Below are 12,439 nucleotides of genomic sequence, written 5' to 3' on the forward strand. Positions count from 1 at the left end.
TTATAGAGATATATTTGCTGAACCTATGACAACTATGGGGAGACTCAAGTGTGTGTATTCACCTAGGTGTGATTCACCATGCATAAAAGTGCTACTCATGTGGTACTCGTGCTTACAAGGAGGCCAGCAGTCCAGGAATAAACTGTAAAGACAGTAGACCCCCAAAAGTCTGACATCATTTATAGCCCTATGGCAATTTGCTTGCATGAAAACTCTGAGGTCTCTGTTTTTAATGTGAAGTGAATTAAAACCCCTGATATGTTTACATGCACAGGCATAAACATGAACTAAATCTGATAGTAAGAATGTCTTCCTTCAAATGTGTGCAACACTTCAGTAATGAAGCTCAACGTAATACGCTAATAATAAAGTTTTTCTCAAAAGGTGTGTCTGGATATTAGCAGTCATAGGATTATTTTAGTGGTAATAATATAAATAATAATTTAGTAGTAAATGTAATAATGCTGTAAGATTGATTTTTTTAGTTATGTTTAGAAATGATGAAAAATAAGGATTAAGACTAAAAAAAATAGAGGGCAAATACACTAAAGTTTGGCATTTACTCAAGCTAATTTGTAATCTTAATTCTTCTCCTGCCTTCCTGTTTTTTCATATCATATCTTGTCCCCTATTTGCAAAAGTTGCATGTAGAAATTATAGCTACCTTTGTTTCTTAGTTTCCTTCTCTGTAAAAAGTGAATCCTATCATTTGTCCAAATTTCCAGAGTAGTGACATATCTTAAATACCAGGTGCCATAGAAATGCAAGCAGATGTTAGTCAAGTGTTTAAAAATGACGGTATAAAATTGGGCTGTCCTTCTGCAGACATGCTTTTAGCTATGATACCTGTGACAGCCATAGACTGCGTAACAGTGAGGAAAAGCCATGAGGCAGGGGCTGATTCTTCCTGCTGGTTTAGTATAGTATCTTGCCAGTGAGATCTAATCTGTTTCGAGGCCTTTAACAAAATATTAACATGAATATAGTAAAGCTGGATTTACGCTACATTGATTTGCACAAATAAATTCTGCATTTTGTGAAGACGAGGCAAAATGATGATGCTTCTTGGAATTTTTGTTCATAAGAAACCGAAGCAAGCAATCTAAACCTAAACAGCAAGATAAAAAAGATGAACGAGGGATAACTTGCCGTCTTGAAAGAACTGTTTTGAACCTTAGTCCCACTGGTAAAACTGGGTTCTGATCCATGGATAACTTGACATCTAAGTAGCTTCAATGCATATCTGTTTTGAGTATTGGAGCTTTAGTTTGTGTCTTAACAACAGCACAGTCTGGCTGCTATAGCCAGCAGGGAGGGAGAAAGAAATGAGAATAATAATAAAAACGGTATTTTTAAGTTAAACAGTGAAGTGCTGTGTTCAAACAGAGTTTCTGGGGATACATTCCTCCCCAGAGGCAGAGGGCAATGTGGATCTGCCTCCAAGGTGTGCCTTTCCCCAAGTTTGCAGGCGTTCTCCATGGATTTGAGAGGCTGTTCTCTGATAACACGGCTGAATAAAGCAGAGAGACAGACAATAGTGCTTCGTGGTGAAGCTGGGCTGATTCCTGCTTGACCTACGTGAGAGAAATTTCTAACATCTCTTTGCTTTCTCAACAGAGTCATACAGTCTCTGATAAAAAACGTATTTAATAAAATAAGAAAACAACTGTAAAAACACTTTAGTGGTAACATTACTTCTGTTATACAGAAAAATCTTTCTTATAAAAAATTGCTTCCATTCTTAATAGAACTATGTTAAGGGAAGATATATATGGGCTTTCCTGTAATAGATGAGTATGTGTTAAACCCCCTGCTTTATTATTAGTTTTGGTTCTGAAAGCACTGTGGTTACACTGAAAAATTCTCTATACAGGAGCAACTAAAACAAGGAGTGTGTAGAAGTGATGTGATCTTGCAAATGTGAGGTTTGTTTGTTTTGGTTTTGTTTTGCTTTTTTCAAAACATGCATCTCTTGTCCGCAGGCTATTATTTTGGTCTTCAGATGATACAGTTTCCAGCATACACCGAGTGTCCCTCAGTGGAAGTGATGTGAGAAATGTTTTAAGAACCACAGAAAGAATCAAGGCCATCTCACTAGATCTGGTTGACACAAGGCTCTACTGGATCCAGCATGACCATGGGAAAGAGATTTCCCGTATTGGATCATGCGACTATGATGGCAGAGCTGTTCGTTTGCTCAAAAATGCTGTCCGGTGAGTTTTCCTGAGCTTGTCAGAATAAAACCGTTTCCTGGGCATGCAGTTAAGCTCACTTCCTCATTCTCCCTTTTATTTTCTCAGTTCATAACTCAATAGGGAGTAAAAATGTAGTACAAATGGCCTGCAACTCTAGGTCTAGAACTACTGGTATGAAAATGGCAAAAAGCCACAATTGTAAGGATCGTACTGCCACTCAGCACCTTCCACTTTCCAAGCTTTTAGCAAATGGTAACGACTTAATCTTAAGAAATCTTCTCTGAATCTTGATTAGTGTCTTTTTCTGCAAAGAGAAAAGCCAAAAGCAGAGATTAACTGATTTGTTCAAGGTCAAAGCGGGTGATCTCAGGTGTCTGAGCTGTGCTCAAGAGACTGAGCTAGATCAAGTCTTTCCTATCCTCCTCTAAGCCTGTTGTCCTCCTTATCTGCCAGGTGGGGAGGCTCAGGCCTGTGCTCAGGCTCTCCAGCAAGCAGCAGCAGATGTGATGAAAACCGTCCAATGCATCAGACTTGTTCCCCGATGCTCCCCATTGCCAGGGCTGAGCACAGCCGAGTGGGCTGCTAGACCCGCGTGCTTTTGGGTGCCTTTAATATTTGGCCTTCATGCTTTGCATGAAGGTACAGATGCCGTCCGTGGTGGGCATGTTTTCAGTGAGGGACTCAGGAAAATGTTACCCTATACCAATCACTGCAGTTTCTCTCAGTATGCCCAGATCAGCGTATACTTAATAGGGATTGCCAACCGCAAAATGAAAAAAATACGTGGGTTTGCCGGCCTGCTGATTTAAATATGCAGCACACCATTTGCATATGATGAACACAAAGCTGGTTTCTCCCTGTATTGCCAGTTGACATCGGATTTTTCCTTACCCTTTTCCCCTTCCTCTCTTGACTTGGCTGGTGTTCACCAGGGCATCAAAAAACCCTTTGAGGCTGGGTGATATGGATTCTCCTTCATACAGCTGGAATATGTACTGGAAAGTGGAGGCAAAAAATCCTCCTTTCAGTACTTTTTTTTTTAATTTCCCTCTTATTTAAACCTGGGCCCTTTTGTGGTCCCTGCTGGCTGCTATAACTGACAAGCAAACGGAAATTACATTCCTGCAATAGGAGAAGCAGCAAGAAGGAGGAGCAATTTAGGAACTCCCTACTCCCACCCCTCCATCTCCACCCTAATTTTCTGGGACACTCAGAAGCATCAGGGCAGGCACTGGAAATTGGGAAATGGGACAACTTCTGTGGCCTACATCCTTCAGCAAAGCAACCATCCATTTTGGCTGCTATGTTCTCAAGAAGCAGGGTAATACCTTTGGCAGGCTTTGTCGACTGAGTCATTCCTGAACGTATAACCTGTGAGAAATGCCTATTACCCTTTCTGCACCTGTTTCTTGCAAATCTGGGCACTGGGTCATTTTTTAGGAATGTTTCTAGCTCCTCATCTGATTCTCGTGTATGTGTGTATATATATATATATATGTATAAGAATACAAAGAAAAGTTATTTACTTGACTGGCCTAGATGCTCAAAAAAAGGAAGAGTGAGTAAATATATAGGAAAGAGGTAAAGTACCTCTTCGTGTTATTTTCTCTTTGTTTTAGACATCAATTGCTTGGTATGTCTCTCTTCGCTGAGCACCTGTACTATTCAGCATTGAAATCGGGTATGATATGGAGAGCAAACAAGTATACTGGAAAAGTTGTAGTCACAATTAGCCTGAAGCCATCATTTTTCCCACCACTAGAGATAAAAGTGGTACATCCATTTAAACAGCCAGGTGCAAGAACAGATTCTCAGAATTTCGGTAAGTAAACTGTAAAGATACAGTGGTATGTGTGAGAATAATAATGTCATTGTTGTGGGTGAAGCCTACCCTGCTGGCAAGAAACAAACCACACAGCTGTTTGCTCAATCCTACCTCACCTCTGGTGGTATGGGGTAAGAAAATACAACAAATGGTTTGAGGGTCGAGACAAAGGACAGGGAGGGCTCACTCACCAGTTATGCTCATGGGCAAAAGACAGACTCAGCTTGGGGAAATTAAATCAATTTAATTTAAACAAAACCACCACCGATTCACCAACTGAATCAGTGTAAGTCATTATCGTATTAATCATAAGTACAACCAGATGTTAAATAAATTCACCTTCCCCACTCTCCTCCTTTCTTCCTGGGCCCAACTCTGCTGCCTCCTCTCCCCACTGGTGGAGCAGGGAGGCGGGGAATGGGGTTTGTGGTTGGTCCCAGTCCATTTCATGTTTTTTTCTGCCACTTCTTCCTCCTCAGGGGGAAAATGCCTCATGCTCCCCTGCAGCAACGTGATGTCCCTCCCACAGGAGGGAGTCCTCCGTGAACTTCTCCGGCTAGCAGGGGTCCCTTGAAGGCTGTGATCCTCCAAGCAATAAACCGCTCCAGCGTGGACCTCCCTTAGAGTCATGGCCTTTTTCAGGATTAGTCCCCTGCTCCAGCATGGGGTACTCCATGGGCTTCAGACAGGATTCTTCTCCACTGTTGATCTCCATGAGTTGCAAGGGCTCAATGCCCCGCCTCCTTCCCACTCCGTCCTTCTTCACTGACCTGGGAGTCATCATGCTTGTTTTTTCTCCCGTCCCACTCTCTTCCAAAACAAAAGAGCTCCCAAAATGAACCACTTGCCCAGCAAGTTTTCCCCTCTTAAATATAGTAGCTGATTGGATTGACCCTGGCCAGAGGTGGGTCCAACTTGGACACCGGATCTTCTCCTGAAGCTTCTTACAGAGGCCATGCCAGTAGTCCCCTTCCCCACTACCAATCCCTGCCCCGCCCCAGACAGAAACCCAACACAGTCATACACTTTGATTTTCTACAGTAATAAGTTTCTTATATAATAATAATAAAATAATAATTTTCTTCAGCAAAATTCTGGGCCTCGATGAAAGTTGAGGAAGAAGTTTCTAACTTCAGTAATCCACTGTTCCACTTGGTGTGAGTAACTCTGTCTGGAGTATCCAGCTGAAAGTGTGCATGAGCTGCTCATTTCATCAATCTGAACACACATGCACATAAATGTGGTTTTCTCCTTTTCCCTTTGTTTACACAAGGATGTTTTTATACTTGCCTGCTAAATGCAAAAACCATACAGCTTTTTAGTCCTCTATGTAGATTATCTTAATCAAACTTCCTTCTGGAAGTTTTTTTCTAATATGCACCTAAACACCTCCGATGACTGTGACACCGAAGGAGTTTTAGTGCATAGTATGTCCTACAGGTGATACTTCGGACGTCTCAGCTTTGCTGTGAAGTAGCTGGGTTAAGAGTCAGCCTGTTTTAGACAGCCTTGAAATTGCCATTACAACTATAACAATTTTTCAGCTGACACGTTTGGTGCTGTCCCATGGAGTAACTAAGGAAGAATACATTTGAGGTGCAGACAGTGGCATGCCCACACATCTCAGGGCTGTTACCACGAGATGCGGAAGGTCTCATGAGGCCTCCTTGGGTATCTGTTACCATGTCTGCATATGCATGAAGATGGAGAGGAAGAAACAACGGCCAAGCAAGGAAGTTCATGACAGTGGTCTCTTGAACCTCAGGGACTATTAAATTGTGTTGCATATGTCCTCTCCACAACGAGCGTGCAGCATGATTTCATTGACTATGGGCACTTAGCTTTTATTCTTCTCTTGGAAGATTAGCTCCTTCCACCAGAACATGCTGCTTTCTGGTGTTTCTCTTTCCACTGGAAAGGAGGGTTCCCCCACCTTTATTAATAAATAAACTACCGGTGCTTTTAAATGCCCTACAGTATATTCCCCTGTATTTCCAATGTGTGTAGTAATTTTTTGTATGACAGTAAGTATTGTTAGCAGTAGGCTTTTTTATTATTATTATTATTCCGACTACCTTCTTGTAAAAATGTCTGGGTAGTGATGGAGTAGAAAGAAGCTTAACAGACTGAATCTAGATGAGTCTTTTGGACTCTGCCTGTGCATTGCTTGGCTTATTCAGTGCAAGAACTGGGGTGAAAGGAGGACTAATGAGCCTGGAGTAAAAATGAGATTTACAGCTGATCTTACAACAGAGAAACTCGGATGTAAAAGCATACCTAGACTGATTGGATGCTCTGTGCAAGCTAAGAAGGTGTATGTGGCAATGTAGTGTCTGCTGTGAATTATCAGGACTTCTTTAAAGCAGATAGCAAGTGAGTGCATTCAGATGAAAACAGAACTGATGAGAAATACTCAACTGAAATGATTTGATTTTTTACTGGAATGTGGATTATTTACGACTTAAATTTCTCATGCCCCTTCTTCCCTTCCTCTTTCAAAAGACTTTCCTGGATTGGTCAGGGCCAGTAAGCACAGAGAAGAGCATTAACTTAGCTATGGGTTTGCTAAAACCCCACACAGCTACTTTAGTACAGCAGTATCTGGAAGATGGCCTCTAATTCACCTCAACTCTCTAGATTGGGTGACAGTGCATGTATTTATAAATACCTCCTGGAATGTTCCTCACATTTTTATTAATGGCTCATAAAATATCTTAATTACCTTAAAATCTCAAAGACTGCCTCTGGAATTTTTTTAAAGTATCTTTTCTGACAGATTAATGATATTCAGTACACTGATAATTTTTTTTTTTTTTTTTTGAGAAATTATGTTGTGTTTCTTTCCAATGTAAGATATCAGCATCAGGCTGTTATGTGGGAAGACCCATTTCCATATAAGATAGGTAATGGGAGGGACAAACTGCACAAAATGAGAAACAAACTAGAAAGTATAGTTTATAACGGCTGCTCTTCTAGAAAAGATCACCCTAAAACTTTGTGATTCATAATTTAGTTGCCATTCATTTAAAGTTTGGAAATGTGATTATTTCTTACGTATGGATTTGGCAATATCAACTTCTAACAATTGTTCAGTGAATAAAAAAAATTATTCTTGAGATTGCCCAGATGGCAAAATTATTGATTCCTGTTATTACTTCTGTAATTCTCGTGTGTCTTAGGTCTCATTAGACCAATAATGATCCAAGCAAGAAGCAAAAGATAGCACCAGTGAAAGGCATAAGAAGCATCCTTGAATGTGGTGGTCTTTCTGTTTTGTATTGTTTTGTGATGCCACATACTTGCACTTTTGTTATTCTATTGAGATCTCTATTTGAAGATCAGACACCCCACTTCTGTATGTTCCTGATTCAGTTGCATTAGGGCCAAAGATTACAGGTCCAATTCAAAACCAGTTCTACTAAACGGCAGTTCGTGACTGGTCTCTTGGACCTCGGGGGCTGTTGGTTGGGTTACATATGTCCTCTCCGCAAGGGCCCAAACTATGTAAAGTTCAAGTCTCTCAAAACACGCTTAGTAATATAGATAATATCCATCTAGTGACTCATTCATCATTTTTCATTTAGTGATACAAGTTTTGTCAGAAAGGGATTAATCATTTTGATGCAAATAAGCCCAACGTTGATTTCAGCCAAGCTGAAGTGTCTGGCTGGGAAATCATGTCAGTCTGTTACATGTGCGATCTCTCATTCCACCAAACAGCCAGCATTTTCTCTGTTGAGGCTTAAATGAAACCTAAATGTTATGCTGTTTTTCATCTCTTGGAATTCAGAGGGTGAATTGGAACTAACACACGAATATTGTTCACGTGCTTTGCCTGCATGAGCCCGTGACTTCTTACGTTATGCAGACAGTGTTGTGTGGGGGTGGCTGTCTACCCACATTCAGCAGCAGCAGTCCAGCTATTCTTAGTTTGGGAAAGGGGCAAGCAACCCTGGAAGAAGATTAGGAAGATTAAAACAAAAATAATAGTTTGGGAGACAAAAATAAAACCAGGAGTGTTGTGTATCTGTGAGAACACCAGCTCTAAAAGATAACTGATCACAGACACAAGGCTCTGCAAATCCTTCTGAGGAAAAGGGATATTAAATACCTGTTTGCCTTTTTCAGTGAAGCAGGAGAAGCAAGAAGGCTTCTGGGGATCTCTTTGGTACCTTTTTCTGCTTCCCCTGAGGAAACTTGAGGATATCTTGTTGGACATCAGGAACACTCTGAGTTTTAAATCGGAGTTCAAGATTTATATCACTTGTATTTCTCATAGTCGGAAACCAGGATCCACTCCAGTGCACAGGTTCTCTAGACGGCGCTCATAGTTTTTGTCCAAATGAAACGTATGGTCATTATAATCTGCCTAGCTATTTTTTTGTTAAATAATGTGAGACTTGGGCACTGCTCCGTGCTAATAATTTCCAGTCTTTGTATGCTCTCTCTCTTTTTTTCCTCTCTCTTTTTGCATCTCTATTGCTCTTTTCTTTCTGAGTGCTTTACAGAGCCTGGTAATATATAATACTGTGCTCTGCTGGCAGCATATGAAACGTGCTACACAGATTTTTCCTTTTCATAGTCATTATAGGTATGCACCCAAGCCAAACCATCCCTACTTCAGGCTCTCTCTAGATCTGATTCTGCTGACACAGAGCTAGAAATGATTGTTCGCACAGACTTACTCTTAGCCTTCGAAGTACTTTCATTTTTACAGTGACTTTTTGGCCTGCTTTTACCAATACAAAATAACAAAAGTTGTTTTCTATTAATAAGAAGTTCTTCGCATTGAGCAAGTAGCTGTTAAGAAGACACATCACTGAGCATCTTTACTCCAGATAGTTTCTCTTTGAAGTCTGATATGGTAAGAACTCCATTACATTTACACTATATTTCTTCTTCCAGAAAAAGGAACCTGTGATTTCAACAAAGAAAAGTGCAGAAGAAGGATCTGCAGGCCAGACTCAAGGACTCATCGGTGCAAATGTTCAAGTGGCTTTATTTTAAGTCGAAATAAGCAGTTTTGTGAAGGTAATACGTGAATCTCCTGTCAGCTTTATTCCGTCAGATGAAAAATTTCTCTGTTCTTTTACTTTACTCCTATCATCTTAAGTATGAAAAAACCCTGGGGTCTTAAAAATTCCAGCTGTGCCATTTCAGTCTTGTGTCCTTCCATGTTCTGAAATAGTCTAAAAGCGGACTTATGAAAGTGTTACCAGTGCTAATGCAAGAAATTTCGGTCTTAACCCAACTAGTTAAAGGAGTTTCAGATAAGTAGACATGGGTGCTTATTTAATTTTTAAATAAAAATTAAAATAGATAGATCACCAAAAGTGGAACATTGAACAATGTTGCAACAAGGCAGCTGACTTTTCAAAAAAGACACGAATTCTAAGCATGATTCTAAATGTCTTAATCTGGATTGTTTTAATAAAAATCAAGCATTAATATTAATAATAGTTAAAGCATCACTTGTAAAAACATCTTTTTCACCATGCAACCAGCTTTGAGAACATATAGAGGCATCAAGATCCCTAGTTGACAGGATCTACAGACCTGCTGGAGCAGCAGCCATCCAGTTCTCAGGAAATTCACCAGCATTCCTTTCTGCAGGTCAACTCCTAAACCACTGCTCTGTTTTGAGAATTCTATTAAGTCATGTTGGAGCCAAATTTTTTTAAAGGAACTTTTGTCTGAAAGAAGTGTCTAATATAATTTTTTTAAGTGCACACAGGGTGTAAGTAGCACCGGGATCTGTATGGAAAGGGATACTGACACAAGTCCTCTAGGCGGCTATGCTGGACACATGCAGCCTGAATAGGTTTTGCTAGAAGATTTTTAAAGCTTATTTGAATGAGGTCTGTGAACTTGCCTTTTTATAATTTTTATCATTTATTAGGACCAACATATTTTTTCTGTAATAAGTGAGAAAAGGAGTTACTTCTTGAACACTGTTAGTTTGTTTCACTGATCTAACTAACAGCATTGATGACGTTATTCTGACACAGCAAGTGCTTACTTTGGCAGATATCAATGAATGTGGCTTCTGGAATCACGGCTGTACTTTGGGTTGTGTGAACATCCCTGGTTCCTATTACTGCACCTGCCCAAGAGGTTTTGCTCTGCTGCCTGATAGGAAAACATGTCATGGTAAGTAGCAGTAATGCATAAACACTTTGAGTATCATATTGGAGTGATATATGTGTTAACACATTTAACACTGTTAAACCATTTAACTCTGGAACTGCTGAAAGTCTTGTGTGTTGTGTTGTGTTGCTTGCTCACAATCCCTTATTACGTAAGTAGGATCAACTTAAACTGAGCCAACCAAATTCAGATGTCATGTTTAAGGAAGTGTAAGTTACACATGAGTAATCAAACGTGAGCCTCTTCAGGAGGAAAACAAAAACCAACCTCAGGTGTCCAGAGAGACCTCTTTGCTCGGATTAGGCTCTGTGACACATTCCAGGTGAATAAACAGTTACATCTTTTTAAAAGTGGTCCCTGAATTTAGCTCATTTTGGCTATCCTGCACAAGAATTTGCACAGTCTCTGAATGAGCATCATCTTCTTTTTCTCCTCAGATCAGGGTTGATAGCACTGCCAATGTGCACGACATTAATGCATGTGCATCTGTTTACAGCAAATAAGACACATGGAAGTACTCATAAAGTTGTTTATTCTGGGGTTCTGCTGCACCTGGGGGTTGTTTTTTTGTTTTTTTTTTTTTAATTTTATGAATCAAATTGTGTATAAGAAGTATGCCTGAGAGAACTTATCCACGTAACACAGGTACATAAAGCAGGAAGCTTTCTGAAGCTGCATAAATGTGAATGAACTAAATGCAGAGAACACAAGAATGGGAGGGAATAAACAAAGATCTGCCTGTCAGGACTATATTTTAGTCATTGTAAGAGTCAGAGGTGAAAGGTTTTTTTCTCCCTCTATGCAGTCTACAAATGAATCAAGCCTTTCTAGAGTGAGACTAGCACATGAAATGTGAAATGTGCCCGAGTTTTGGGATGTTCCCAGTTTCTTTTTTATTTCACAAGGAAGTGAAACTTAGGCATAGACAAAGCTCGTTCTATCTTGTTTCCATGGAAATAAAGCATTGCTATACACCCCAAGCAGAAGCACAAGTGCACACCAATGAGTCCAGTCGGGATCATGGCACGATCAGAACATAGCGTATATTAAATATCACTACTAGAGACTGAATGTAGCTGTAGAGTCTAACGGACTCTAGCAGTCAGTCTGTCTATTTTAGACCTCTGAGAATCACTTTTCCCTCTCTGTGAACAGGAGCCAGGAGCAGGATTCAGTGTCCTAAATGTGGGGGTCCAGGGTGTGTCTGACAGCTGCAGATGACAGCCAGATGTGAAAGGAGACTTATGAGAGACCTGCAGCCAGAGTCTGTTGGGAGGTGGGATATCCTTTCGTGTCCAAAACAACACTTAGACACTGTGCAGCTCAGTGCTGCTCTGGATGACTAGCTTGAATTATATGCCTACATTTGAGTGGCTCAAATTAGACAGAAAATAATGTTTTTCTAACACAGGCTAGGGATGCAGCATGGACAGTATAACTCCTTAACTACTGCAGCACAAGGCAGATATGTTACCAACTACGCAGCTTGCGAGAGAGAGAGAAAGAGAGAGAGATGCAAGGTGAGAAGTCCACACGCTGACCAGACATTTTGCTGTTCTGTCCTCCAAGTCCTTTATGAAGCTCTTCATCTAAAGCCACAAGCTCTGGTCAGAAAGGAACACGACATCAGTTTCTTGACCCTCTTCACCATACTTAAGGGGTTAGAACAATCAAGCCGAGAGTGCAGTTGCCCTGGAGAAGCAATATTTGCAACATCAATGCACCATTTAAGCCAGTGTGTACCCGTGATTCAAAGCAACTCTGGGAAACTTGCCTTAGTTCCAGTCTTCTAGCGGATGTTGCCATATGGCACCAGAAGTGTCGTAAAGAGATGCAGCACTGCAATACAGAAGGCAGAAGGAGCATATCCTGTCAAATTGATTAAAGAAATGCTAGAAAAAATGTTGGCATTCAACAATTATAATGGAAAATAAAGGAAAGCTATCTCCAGATCCTCACATGGTTTTGCCCCTACAGCTTCAAAAATTACCACTAAGGAATGTAGCTTTAGTTCTGGTTTCATTGATTCTAGCTCTGTTATCCTTGGAGTAGTAGGAAGGTAGTTTTTCCTCATTATCTTTGTATTTTGTAATTATTCTTTCAGTATAACTTCCTTGTGGTTTTTGAAACCTCCTCTATGTTTGATTAAATTTTAAAAAAGAAAGAATTCTGAATTATTTCTATTTTGATTACACCTCTAAATACAATTTTTAAAAACTTAATCAGTATAATGGCTTCAGGACCTAGCAATTTTGGCTTTCTCCTTTGCTAT

The 12,439-nt window shown here is 40.2% G+C and overlaps 1 protein-coding gene across 1 annotated transcript in view; it reads left to right on the top strand.

The window, feature by feature from the left end:
• Positions 1 to 12,439, top strand: part of EGF (epidermal growth factor) — a 63,962-nt gene that overhangs the window by 14,222 nt on the left and 37,301 nt on the right. Inside the window, exons 5-8 of the mRNA XM_010142786.1 lie at positions 1,983 to 2,213; positions 3,815 to 4,017; positions 8,926 to 9,051; positions 10,048 to 10,170. Coding sequence (XP_010141088.1) covers positions 1,983 to 2,213; positions 3,815 to 4,017; positions 8,926 to 9,051; positions 10,048 to 10,170 — 683 coding nt within the window. The remainder of the gene's footprint in view (positions 1 to 1,982; positions 2,214 to 3,814; positions 4,018 to 8,925; positions 9,052 to 10,047; positions 10,171 to 12,439) is intronic.

The sequence above is a fragment of the Buceros rhinoceros genome, unplaced genomic scaffold (assembly GCF_000710305.1).
Source record: "Buceros rhinoceros silvestris isolate BGI_N320 unplaced genomic scaffold, ASM71030v1 scaffold8269, whole genome shotgun sequence".
In the NCBI taxonomy this organism is placed as follows: Eukaryota; Metazoa; Chordata; class Aves; order Bucerotiformes; family Bucerotidae; genus Buceros; species Buceros rhinoceros.